Source organism: Lissotriton helveticus, chromosome 12, assembly GCF_964261635.1.
Source record: "Lissotriton helveticus chromosome 12, aLisHel1.1, whole genome shotgun sequence".
Classification (NCBI taxonomy): Eukaryota; Metazoa; Chordata; class Amphibia; order Caudata; family Salamandridae; genus Lissotriton; species Lissotriton helveticus.
In genome coordinates, this window is record NC_136073.1 from 834,195,993 (window position 1) to 834,209,393 (window position 13,401).

Below are 13,401 nucleotides of genomic sequence, written 5' to 3' on the forward strand. Positions count from 1 at the left end.
ACTTCCCAGCATACAAATATGCTGATACAGCTTGTTTGGAGAGTGCGCATGAGTTTTAAGCTTTAAAAGGAGGGGGTAATGGTCGCTTATAGCAATGTCACCCACCTCGAAAGAAAGGGCCAGGTGCGAATGAAGGGGTGAGATCAATGCATAATCAATGGTCGTGGCATGACCTCTCCCATTAAAGGTGGGCTTAAAACCAACTGGAGTGGTCAGCATCTAATTTAAAACCTGAGATCTAGTTTAGAGAGAAGGTCATTAAATGTACCCCCCACCTTAGAATGGTTAAAGTGGGTACAACTATCGGCATCATTAGGGATACCACACAGTCTGTTATCAAGATGATTACATAGGCCACAATTAAAGTCGCCCCTCAGTAAGGTCATAGTGTCTATTCTCTTCCCGTTGGATATTTTCGTGACTGTAGCCAAGATGCCTTACGCTACTAAGTCAAGATCATTGTGGGCGGTATTATTATATAAATTAATCAACAGTATACAGTGTGTTGCAGTAAAATGTAACTCCACCCCATGAAAGTAGATCCCGCCCGGGTGGAACGTGATCTTACTCAGAGACAACTTATTAGATATATATGTGGAAACCCCACCATTTGACCTCCCCGCCAGCCCTTTCACCGCCGGTGTGCTGAATGTTCTATAGCCATTAATGTGGATTGGTTCAATTGCCCATGTCTCCTATAGACATAAGATGTCTGCGGACCCCACAAAATCTTCCAAGACTGGGTTCGTAACCTTGTCATGTAGCCCGGAGATATTCCAAGACACCACAGAGCACGTTGTGTGGTCTGGTGTTGTCGAGGGTGTGGTACAGATTGACCGTGTTTCAGTTGGGAGATCCGGGTGGGTACTAAAGTTGTCCCTGATAGATCAGCATTCAGTTCAGAGGAATACACTAAGCCCTCCAAGACTGCCTTCCCACTTGTATATCGCTCTAGGTGCTTATGGTTTAGGGACCTAGTTTGTTTCTTATTCCATAGTTGGCCCATCTGCTGGGTGGGGTCCAATGTGGTAGTTTCTTGATGCCCCCTCATTTCTTCAGTGTTACCTGAGGGTGATGCCAGTCAGTCAACCCCATCCAAATTATAGAGGGGCTCAAAAGAGTTAAATGTTGGGACATCAAATCTATATTGTGAGATACCCCTGTTCTAGTACAGAGACCTTCTTAGGCAGCCAAAGTGGTTGGTAGAAAAAGCCCAGTGGCACTACACACATTCCCTCTTTTCTAGACATGTGGCACCTGGATGCTTCTAGGATACTTCTGACCAGATCCGGCGATCTGAAAGTAACCACGACGCAGTCTCCTGCCAGTGTTTTGGGTGCTGAGCCTACCCAGGGAATTCGGCGGGCCATCTTAAACATGCAGACTAAAAAGCTCCCCCTGTATTCCTAATACTCTGCCTTGAGAAATTGATCTTGACTTAAAACTTCAAATTCTTGCCTCACATAGCAAATAATTTAGTTCTGATGAAAGTCACCTGATTTTTTGGGGCAATTATTTATTTCCCGTTTACTTTTATATATTTTTAATCTTGTCTAAAAAAAACAAAGGCAACAAAATACAGACGCTATTTCCAAGACATATTTATTTCCAATGACACAGTTACCTCAGTTCCCTAATGCAAAATTTTAAGTCCTCCCATGCGAGTGGTTGAACCCTTTCCAACAGAATTTATGTCGGAATGTAGACCTCAATCAAGGCACATGCCAATAAAGTTGAATGAGAACTACTATTTTCAAGAACCAATGTTGTGAACTAAACATACACTCATAACACGCCTCACCTTGGAGCTGTTGAGACTTATGATTGTACTGTAAGGAGGACGTATTAGCAAGCTGGTGTTCAGTCCCTTTTGTGTATATAATCCCACTAACCAACAATGACCAATAACCACTGTATCAACCGCTAACCTTAGATTCCAGAGTAGCGTGCTGCCTTGCGTAAGTCGATTTAGTGCCTATATAGTTGCAATTAGAACTATAATACAAGCTTCAGACTTTCCAAGTAAGGAAGAATAGGTGAAGCTGCAAATCTCCCAACTTCACAGTTGTCTATTCTGGAGCCATTTTAGTTTTGTAGCCCTAGTTGTCACTGGGAATGGATCATGGTATAATGGAAACAATCAGAGAAGTGAATGTGATGGCCTTCTCGACTGGTTTGACATATGGAACCATCAGGAGATAGCGAGATACATAGATGGATAGATAGATAGATAGATTGCTATACATTGGAAAGAAAAGGTTTCTCTCCAGTTCGCGCTTTGAGATTGGAAACTGAGAGGATCACTTGCAAACTTTGTCTCCCTCAAGTGAATGACTACAATTCCTGCACGCCCCTCAGCCACAAGTTGTAGGAAACACTATGACTGCTGATTAAAACATGCCTTAGGTGAGACTTGAGAAGTAGATGGTAAAAGATTTTAGAGGTAGTTGTCATGGGGACGTTGAGAAATAGGGAGTTGGCTGGCTCAGAAGCCATGAGACATTAAATCTGCAAAATACAAAATGTACAAGTACAAAATGCTAGTACTTTTTATACTTTGCTTCCATTGTAAACCAAAATACATGAGTGAAACTGGGTCGAAACTGATTTGCATATAGCTGGGTGTGAACTGAGGTGGTAAAGTGAGCTAAAGATTGATGATGATTTCAACCCAGATCTGTGTCTGGGGGTGAGTGTCTGAAAAGTTTCAGCACTTCGTCCATCATCTCCTTGTGTTTGCATAAAAAAGAGTGAGCCAGATCCTTTCTGAAGCGGAATACAAGCAACCTGAGGTCAGTTTCACCCTGGGTTTTGGGTCTTTGGCTGCTCGTGTTCTGTTCGGAATGGACCTGCTGTGGCCGTTCGGGCTGGGCTGTTCCAATTGGAGCAGGATCAAGGCTGATATGAATATGGCTGGGTCTAATCTGATGTGGCATGTTGAGCAAAAAAATTATGGACTGCAATGTGACCCAGAGTAATTTTCAATGGATGAGATGAATTCAAGCATTCCATTCATCACTTTTTTGTATTTTCATTGTGACCACTGAAGTGTGATGAGTCTGCCCAGATGTGAGTCCTGTGCTCACTATCCCACTGGAACCAAGCTGCATTCCACTGAAGATGCCAAATTAGGTATGTCCAGACATGTCTCCTGTGCTCACTATCTGACTTGAACTGATCTGCACCCCACCGAAGGACCCAATTTAGATTTGGATTTGAAAAAAAGTTAGAGTGAATTTAATTTGAATTCCTGGAGCAGCAAAAGAATATTGATGTATAATTCGAGATGAGTTGTGACTTGTATTCCTCTGCGTTAGACCTTTCAACCTTAGGGTGGTCTTTCCCCAATTATTTTGCCTGCTTATCTTATCTTGCTGCTGAATCTTTTTGTTGGCCTTAGGACTCTGAGCACTTTACCACTGCTAACCAGTTCTAAAGTACATGCGCGTCTCCCCTTAACTTGGTAACATTGGTTCCTACACAGTTGGCGCATTTAATTTACTTGTAAGTCCATGGCAAAGTGGTATGCCATATACCCAGGGCCTGTAAATTAACACCTTGCCTGCAGCACCGATTCTTCCCCGGTGCTGAACATTCCATTCGTGGGTGTGGTCATGGCGGAACCGTTCCGTCATGAGCATCGAAGGGGTTAAATGCTACAAGTGGGCCTGCAGCACTGATTGTGTCTCTCACACAGATAGCCTTTCAAACCTGTCCCAGGCCTGCCACTGAAGAGTAAGCATTTAAAACCCTTTGACAAACCTTAAACTCCCCTTTCATTACACATAAGTCACCCCTTGGGTTGGCCCTAGGTAGCCCATACGGCAGGGTACTATGTAAGTAAAAGGAAGTGCATGTACTTTTAAGTTTTGCATGTCCTGGTAGTGACACACAGCTAAATGTGTTTTCACTACTGTGAGGCCAACTCTTCTCATAGGTTAAGATTAGGAATTAATACACTTTTAAAGTTGAAATAGTAGCTGTGTCATGTTTTCTATCTTTGGAATGGTAATGATAAATCCTCTTTACAGTTAAAGTTGGATTTAGCATTACTATTTTTAGAAAGGCCACTTTTAGAAAGTTGATATTTCTCTGCTCTTACAGCTCTGTATGCCCCTGCAGCGTGTCACCACTACACATCTAGGGTGGGTGACAGCTACACTTGGTACATTCCCTCTAGACAGCCAAAACACAGGAAGGTTATGAGTGTCTGAGCACTCATCTGCATTCTGATCGCTCATCCTGGGCAGTATGGGATCGCGGAGCCTCCACTTACTCCTGAATAGGCAGTGTCCTGTCCCCAGACTAAGGACTGATTACCCCCTACAGATAGTCTGGACCCCGTGCTGGGAAGAAAGGACTTCTGTGCACTTCAAAGACCCTTCTTTGAAGTCTCCCCTACTTCAAAGTCACAATTGGCATTAAATACTGGTTCGCTGACCTCCCCAATTCAGACACGTATGGTTCTACAACTGGGCTTGGTCAGACGAACTGCTTTGCTGCATCAGGGACTGCCATTCTGCTGGACTGCTGACCTGGAACTATTGCTTTCTGCTGTGCTGACCTGCTGCCTGTTGCTCTCTGACCCTGCTGAGGGAGAGCTGAACTCTGCCTTTCACCCCAAATATTTGCCACTTGATGGCTTGCCTCCTATTGTTGAAACTCAGGAAAATCAATGTCTCTATCCCTGCTCTTTTGCCTGGTTCACTGGAAAGGGGACCCAGCTACTTGCTTCAGAGGCACCTATGCATCCACTGACTGCGTGAGCAGAATTTAACACATAATGCCTGTGGCAGGCGCATAACCGGTGCATTGCATCAGAACCAGTGCAGCACCTACAGAAACCGATGCACAAAACTGCGCATTGCCACCACAGCAGTCTACAGTGATCGACACATTCCCCGACTGCGTGGAGAAAATCGGTGCATCGCACTCAGAACCAACAGATCTCGGCTTTGGCCCTTTGCCTTCGGAACTGACGCATCACCAACACTGCGTGAAGAAAATCGCCGCATCACCTTGACATCAACACATCGCTCGTCTGCACCCCGCATCTCACTATTGTGACCAGGATCAAAGTACTTTGTTCACTGGGCCTGCGTGAGTCCTATAGCTGGCCTGCGCCTGAACCTTTGACTTTGCCCTTGTCCAGCGCGACTAGACAACCTCCATTGGGGCTTATTGCTACCAAGGGCTATATACACTTTTATGCTTTGAAAATTCATATCTCGACTTCTTCTTATTGGATTTTTGTAATCTGCCTTGGTTCATTTATAAAATGATTGTCTATTTTTCTAACCCTGTGCGGAGTCTTTTTGTGCTGTTTTCATTGTGTTACTGTGTGTTGTGTTATGCAAATATTTTACACATTGCCTTTTTAGTTTAGCCCGAATGCCCTGGTGCCAAGCTACCAGAGGGTGAGCACAGGTAAACGTTTAATGTGTATGTAGTTTACCCTGACTAGAGTGGTGGTCCCTACTTGGGCAGGGTGCATGCCTTTTCAAACTAGAGACATTTTTTTAACACTCTGGGTACAGTGACCTAGTGGAAATTGTTCTTTCTTACAGAATGACTAACTGCATAGGATATTTCTTCTATGTCTAATGTCATGATGGATATGGTCTTTCTTGACGGTTCACTTCACATATGAACAAGGCATATGCTGGAACACATGAAGTTCTACTTATCAGCCAGCACAGTCTTCTTTTATACATCTGTCATTATCATTTCGAGTTAATTAAAAGAATATTGGTTTGACATTTTTTAGTTAAGATAACAAAGGCATTTTTTTTCAATAGTTAAAAATAATAGCAGCCTGACAAATTGGACCACTTAAAACAGCATTTTCCAAAACAATGTAAATCCTAATGATGGGTAAAGAACCCATGTTCATAACTCATATCTATTCACAAGTATGCTTTACTAGAGAAAATAAATGTGACCTGAAAATCAAATTTTGCAGTCACCCATTTATCACTGCAGTGAAGATATCAGACCATGGTACAGTGCAAATAATGGGAGAAAACATGCTTACTGAACTACAGATTGCATGAAGGAATGACTTTACAGAGAAAACGACTCTATTATTACCAACAGGGGCCAGATGTACAACCCTTTTTTGCAGTCGCTGTGGTGTTTCAGACCCCCTTACGACCGCAAAAAAAGGAGTTGGCCATGTCCTATGCCTATTTTGCGAGTCACAAATCATTTGCGACTTGCAAAATAGGAATAGCGAGTCGCTATTAGGAAGGGGCATTCCGAGGGCGTCCCTTCCTAATAGCGAGTCCTCCAGGTATGTATGCAACTGCAATTGTGGTGGCAAAACAGGCGCAGTTTACCACCCTTCCGAGAAGCACTTGCAGCCGGGAAGGAGTCCCTAGAGAACCCCTTCCCCTTGTGAATGCAGGGGAAAATATTTTTCAAGGGCAGCCAGTGGGCCCAGGGACCACTACCTGCCCTTAAACAATGAAACGAAAACGTTTCATTTTTTCTTTTTTAAATCCTGTTTTCCTTTAAGGAAATGGTCTGCATTTAAAAAACAAAAACTGCTTTATTGAAAAGCAGTCAAAGACATAGTGGTCTGCTGACCCCAGCAGGCCACCATCCCTAGGATGCTGGCCATTCCCAATGGGGTTGCAAATTGCGACTGGCTCATGAATATTCATGAGCCTCGCATCTTGAGACCCCATTGGGAATCGCTAACAGTGTCTCTGACATTGTTGTACATTGGATTTAGCACCTCGCAATTTGTCGCAAATTGCGAGGCGCTAAATCCAATGGTCGTACATCTGCCCCAAAGTCTTTTATTGTTATTTTACTACAGTTCCTATTTTTAAACCAGTGAATTCTGTTTCTGATTAAATACCTGTATTTATAACTGATATATGTGATAAATAAGGTGATCTAAACGTTACATGCAGATCCAGTGCGGGTAATATTCTATTGATCGCCATTGCTGGCGAAACAGAGGGATTCCTGGATCCAATCAAGGATTTACTTTTCCTTAGTCAAGGCCCCTCCCCCCTCAACATGGCCAATCACATCACATTAGACTCTACAAAAAAACCTTAGCGGGCAAACAATGAAAGGACACCTGTTGTAAGTGTAAGGAACGGTTCTGAAATGGATGCAAGAAAACAAATGCAAAGCATCCCTTTTGGGGAATTTGGCCTATAGTAACCAACTAATAGACACACTGTTTTGTTTTCTTGCCATGAGATAGACCTTGCAGACAGAGGACAAGAAGATGGTGTCAACAAAGAATCTGGTAGACGTAGGGCTGGGAATCAGCCTTCTGCTGCTTGCTACACTGATTGCCCGCATAATACTCTGTAAGTAAGATTTGCTATCTTTGAACACTTTAAAATAGATGTGAGGAGTTATTAGGATATTAGACTTTCCCAAAGTCTCCTCTTATTCTACTATTCTACAAATATGATCAAATTAGTTAAATCAAATGGCATTTTCTGCCCATTTTGTAACTGCCCTCCCTGGACTGTTTTCAATACCATTCTAAATGTAAGAGAACAAGGTAAAACTTTAAGTGAACAGTACTATTTACACCCTATTCCCAATTCAATAAACGGGTCAGTGTGTGCCTGTACTTCCATTTTAAGTACCAGAAATGATTTGACATTAAGTAATATCCCTTTAAATACAATTTAGTTCAAGTCACTCAAACTCCTTTCTCCAATCTTCTTAGATTCAACAGTCACTGCCAGAGCCCAGCTTACCCAGGAAAAGTTGGCACAACTGGAGAGCAATCTCAGCCTGGCAATGAAGTACATCGGGTGCAAAGAGAGAACTTCTGGCACTGATTGTGGGCGTAAGTACTCTAGTTTGGGCCGGTGTTTGTACTGTGCTACAGGGAGACGAGAGGCACAAGCAGGCCTGGAAATGTTTAATGCCAGATCCATATTGAATGAGCAAGAGAGCATCATAGGGACTCTCCAATAAAGAACTTTCTGTATAAAATGGCTAAATTGTTATTTTTTTACAGCAGATATTTCCATAAATATTGAATAACAATCCAAAGTTTTTGTAGGTAGGTCTGAAAATGAATTCATGAACTACCCAATGCTGTTTCACAAAAGCTTTAAAAATGTCTCCAAATTAATATTCGTCAGGAATAACAGTGCTAGTCTGAGTGTTCTGCTTCCAATAGATCCGAGATACCTTTAAGTGAATGTGGTGCTCTATAAATCCCATTACAAATAAAAATACCAAAAAAGGCTTCAATACACAGCACACTAACCAGGTGCATTTGTTTGCCGCATGGCAAATTACGTAATTGCCTACAACAAAATTGTGCCCCATGCTACAGAGCTGCAATTGAGGTTAAATGGTCTGAGATGGAGTGGGGAAGGCTCACGGATTGAGACAAGAAATAGAGGCCGGACACAAGTATTTGGAGCAAAGCATACAGCCGCCAGATAACTGTGTACCTTCCAATGAACTCCTTTCCTTCCATAGTCCCGGAGGATGCTGGGATCATTACAGATCCTATGGGCCAGGATGAAATTGGCCCATGCTCTGATTTTCAGTTTTGTACTTTAGACTCCAGTCTGGTGGTGGTCTGGGCAGGGCATGCTGAGATGCACTAGGTATGGTGAGCTTCTCAGAAAGATTGTTCTTGAGGGTGGGATGATATGCTCTTATTTCTTAATGCTCTCGATAAGGAGTGTTTTGTTGTGGAAAAGGCCCTTGGTGGCAATGTGGGAGTCTGTGGAGCAGATTGTTGCCACCATCCAGACACCAGAGGGCGAGGGCTTGACCAGTAGTTCTGAAGTCACCTTCTGGGAGGAAACATTTCTCTTTGTTTAGATTAGAAGAAAAAGCTGATACTAGACACTTTTTGACTCCTGGAGCGGTGTTCCTTGTGGGTGAGGTGCTGGGTATATCTGAGTGGCTTGGCATTGAGTGACACTTCCTGTATGAATAAGTCCAAGCTCATGTGGTTGAGCCTGGGATTTTGCTGGTTGATGCATGTGTTGTTGGCAATTAGAGGGATTCTATTTTTAAAGGGCACGAGCTTTCGGGACGTGTGGGTTAGGCCCAGTTCATGGGAGGTGTTAATGGTATTTGTCCTGAGTACCAGTAGAAAGGAGCTGGTACCTTTGGTTATGTTAGATGGTATTCTGAGCAGGAGCAATCCTAAAAAGCTAAACCAGTTATGGGGGGACAGGCCACTGAACATTTGGGGCCACTGTAAAGAGTTACTGCACAAATATACATTCAGGCCAGTGGGTGGTGAAGTTACAATCTCTTATGCTTAGGCTCTGGGCCCTAGAGACACCACCATCAATAACAGAATATGGGTTGAGTTCCCCATTACAGCACCCTGAGGCCTCACTTCTGACACAACAGAAGTATTGTTGTTGGTTGTTCTCACTGTACCTTTGTCTTTCAGAGTTATTCTACTGGGCCTGCCCCACAGATTGGCTGCCGTACAATGGAAAATGCTATTTCTTTTCTAAAAATAAACTGTCATGGGACAAAAGCAGGTTACACTGTCTGACAAGTCAGGCAGACCTGCTCATCATCAATGACAGGATGGAGCAGGTGAGTTAAGATTTGTGCAATGCTTTGCTGTGATGGCTCAAAAGCATCTTCCGTGATATATTTCTGCTTGTAAAGTGTTGTAGTCTGCACCATTGTAACCTTAATTGTATTTCAAAATGATCAATCTATATATCAATTGTCAATCTATCTGTTTCTCCACCAGCCTGTGTGTCTGTCTTTGTAGGTTTATACATACATATGCTGTTGAAATTGAAGGCCTTGCTTGAGTCTATTAGGGGTTAGAGATGGCTGAGGCAAGGTTATGGGAGAGAAAATATGCAAAAGAACCATAACCTGAGCCAATTGTTTTGACGCTGTATAGTGACGACAAGATCTCCACTAACAAACTCATAATATGAACAGTGTTTCAAGCGCCATCAGGGCAACCGCAGTATAAATGTTTTTCAGTAGCAGTGAAAGGTTCTTTAAAGAGACACAAATACATGAAAACACAGACCAGTCACAGTGTAAGCTTTCCTCCCACACAAAGATCAAGTGCTGCACTGCATCAACAGCTCACTCTTCTCTCACATAAAAAACAGCAGCAGTGGGAGCTGCTCTCACAGAAACGCAGAGTAGATCCCACCTGTAACAGCAGCGCAAGCTTCCATCGCACAGTACAGGTGCATCAGAGATGGCTGCAGGGCATGCTTCACTCATACAAAACACATGAAAGCGGGATTGTAATGTTGACACACAGTCACCCGCACACACCAGGGGCAGCTCTGTATTGGTGGAGAAGCATCGCCCCATTTGTCAGAGACAGAAAAAATAAAATGATAATAGAACAACATCATTTTATTTTTTGTGACTGGTTTAGGCACGCCTGTAGGGCGGGGTGGGGGCGGCAGGAGTGGTGAACACTTAGAAGTGCGCATGTAAGTTTGGCCGTCCATCTTAGGCCGGCCAAACAGACAGCCGCATTCCTATTTCTCTAACCTGTGCTCACAGCCAGGTTGGAGAAAAGCCGCAGGCTCCCAGGCACTGTCTGAGAGGCAGACCAGGCCGCTCAGACCAATCCTGGTGCTGCTCTCATAGTGAAAGCAGCGTCTGGATTGGGTAGGGAGCCTGCTTTTCCATAGACTGCTGGGAGAGCACCGAGGTGGGCGTCAGAGGCAGCGGCAGAAAAAGGAAAGGTAAAACATGTTTTAATTATTATTTTCCCCGTCCCTTCCCCGTCTCTTCCCTGTCCCTCACCCCCGCCTGTCCGTCCCCTGCCCCCAGCCCCCACTTTATGGCAACTGCCACCGACACACACAGCAGCTGTTAATGCTTCTTGCACAAACAGAATAGTTTTAGCGCAAGCAGCTGTAGAAGAAGCTTTCCTCGAAGTAACAGAATAGTCGCTTACAGGTGTCAGCTACAAAAGCCCGGGTCGTACACAAAAGGTACAGTAGCCGCACCCAGCCTTCCATGCTTATATACTTCACATACACCACCAGCAACAGAGAGAGTACAAGCTCCTCCCACACAGAACAGGTACAGCATTGGCAGAACATGAAGGATAAAACTCACACATGCATTGCTCAGCACAATATGTACAGTAAAATATATTGCTGGAAGTGCTGTCTTTCTCTTTCACACACACATAGAGACTCATACACAAAACATGTGCTCAGAAGCACACACAACAGGTACGTTGGAGACCGACAGCGGCCATGCAAGTTTACAGCCTCAACATTGAGAGGAGTAGAACAAGCTCCCCCGCACAAACAGAGAAGCTCATGCAGCAGTAGGAGGGGCTTCCATAGACAGCAGCCGGAATGTCTTATCCCTGTTCATAAATATGCACCATACATAAGGCATCAGTGAAAGATCCCCTACCACTGAGAACTAATACTGCAGTAGTAGTAATAGTGCAGGCTTCAGCCGCACAGAGGCCCAGCACTAGATGCTGCAACTGTGCAAGCTTCTGATACATACACTGAACTGGTCCCACACATACGGCAACAGTATACATACACTCATGTCCCAAACATGTACTGCACAGGAAGAAGCAATGTACATTTCTCTACCACAGAGGACAAGTACAACCAAAGCAGCATAAGTGCAAGCTACTCACAAACACAGCAGATGTAGCACAAGGAGTAGCAAATGTTTTCCACAACAACATTTGTTCAGGACAAGTTGTAATGGTCCAGGCAACCCTCACTCAGTACACAAGTGCATAACAGCTGACAGCTGTGCAAACCTCTTCTCATACAAAGATCTGTGGACATGGTGTAGGGAGAGAGGGGATGATGTTATCAAATCTAGGATTGGAGACAGGATAAAAGGAAGTACAACATATGCTTGCACTTATGCAAGCAGTGCACACTACTCTGCTTTGACATTGTGGCACATTCTGATAGAGGTTGCGGATGTTACAGGCCTGAAGGCATCCAACAGTGTTTTGATAGATCTCAAATCATAAAGAAATAAGAATTTAAGGTGTATCCTAGTGAGAGTGGTTGCTGCACCACAGGTCAAAAGACCTGTTACTCCCAGCAGCCATGTTTCCATACAAAAGGTTTTGGTCAGTAAAGTTTCAGAATCCTTGCGTTGCACACAGCTCCGTTGTATCTATGAGTTGTCTAGCATCAAAAGTGGCCACCTGGGTCTGAGACAGGTCACAAATACCCCAAGTACTCTGAGATTTGTGATCTTTTGCAGAACCTGTTCCCTTCGCTCTCCTACAGCTCTTCATCTCAAACACGACAAAGCCGGATTTCCTCTGGATTGGCCTGACGGATAGGGATAAAGAAGGTGTCTGGAAGTGGGTGAACGGTCTCCGTTTGCAATCAGAAGCGTAAGTCACCTTTCAAGCAAAAAGTACATAATTTAAATTTCTGTATATTATAGTTTACTCTTTGTACCTTATTTTATTTACCAAAACACCGAATCTAGAACAGTGACGTGTTAACTAAAGGTAATAAGCATAGGCAAAGCCACTAGGTCTCGCTTATTTCTAAAAGGGCGTCTTCAGTCCTTGGTGAGTTTGTGCAAATAAAAACCCATCTTACATGCTCAGTCATTTATCCTTGAACTCATACATCCAATCAGCTATCAAATGATTCATTCTTGTATCATTAAATTTATCAAAATCGATATTGTCAAGAAAGTTTATGGAAGGGACAAAGGAGTACATCAGATTAAATAAATGTGTTAAACTCAGAAGCTAGTATTGATAGTTTTAGATGAACTGTGTGATGGAAAACATGGGAAATTGCATCCAAATAGGAAATGGATGAGCAAATACAAGAGATCAGAGAAGTAATTTAACAGTTGGGAGAAGAGAAATAGAAACAAAGTCTAAGGATCACATACAATTGGGCCACAATTTGGGCTTGTTTCCAAATTCACTCAGAGAATACTGACTGCAAATGGGGTGGTATTCACCTGATGTACAATTAGGGGCCCATTTTGGGTGAAGCCTATTGGAATTGAGGATGATGTACTAATAGGGGAAGTTGTTTACCATACTAAGGTCAGCAAAGAGCACAAGTGCCCTTTCACCTAATCAGATTTCAACAGGTTGTACTAAAACCCTGAAGTGCACAATTTGCTCCCTGGGTAAATTCCTGAATTTGGCTGCATTCAGGAGATTGTACCTAAATCAGAATTGTCAATGGAATGAATGCGTAAACTGTAAGTGGCAGACGACGAAGGGAAGAGAAGAAGTGGAGATTTGTATTCTTGTGAAAGACTTTTCACACAAAGACAAAGCTCAGGAAAAAATGTGCAAGGGTAAATTGACGATGGATAAGGATAGAGGAAAGGAGATGGTCAGTAGTAGAGAAGATTGGGAATGACTGAGAAGAAGAGAACAAAAGAGAGGAAACAAGAAGAGTCATGACACAA

General features: G+C 43.4%; 1 protein-coding gene across 1 annotated transcript in view; it reads left to right on the forward strand.

Annotated features, from left to right (window-relative positions):
- LOC144798176 (uncharacterized) overlaps positions 1-13,401 on the forward strand; it is a 56,581-nt gene that overhangs the window by 33,007 nt on the left and 10,173 nt on the right. Inside the window, exons 2-5 of the mRNA XM_078668923.1 lie at positions 7,223-7,331; positions 7,703-7,825; positions 9,410-9,561; positions 12,240-12,349. Coding sequence (XP_078525049.1) covers positions 7,223-7,331; positions 7,703-7,825; positions 9,410-9,561; positions 12,240-12,349 — 494 coding nt within the window. The remainder of the gene's footprint in view (positions 1-7,222; positions 7,332-7,702; positions 7,826-9,409; positions 9,562-12,239; positions 12,350-13,401) is intronic.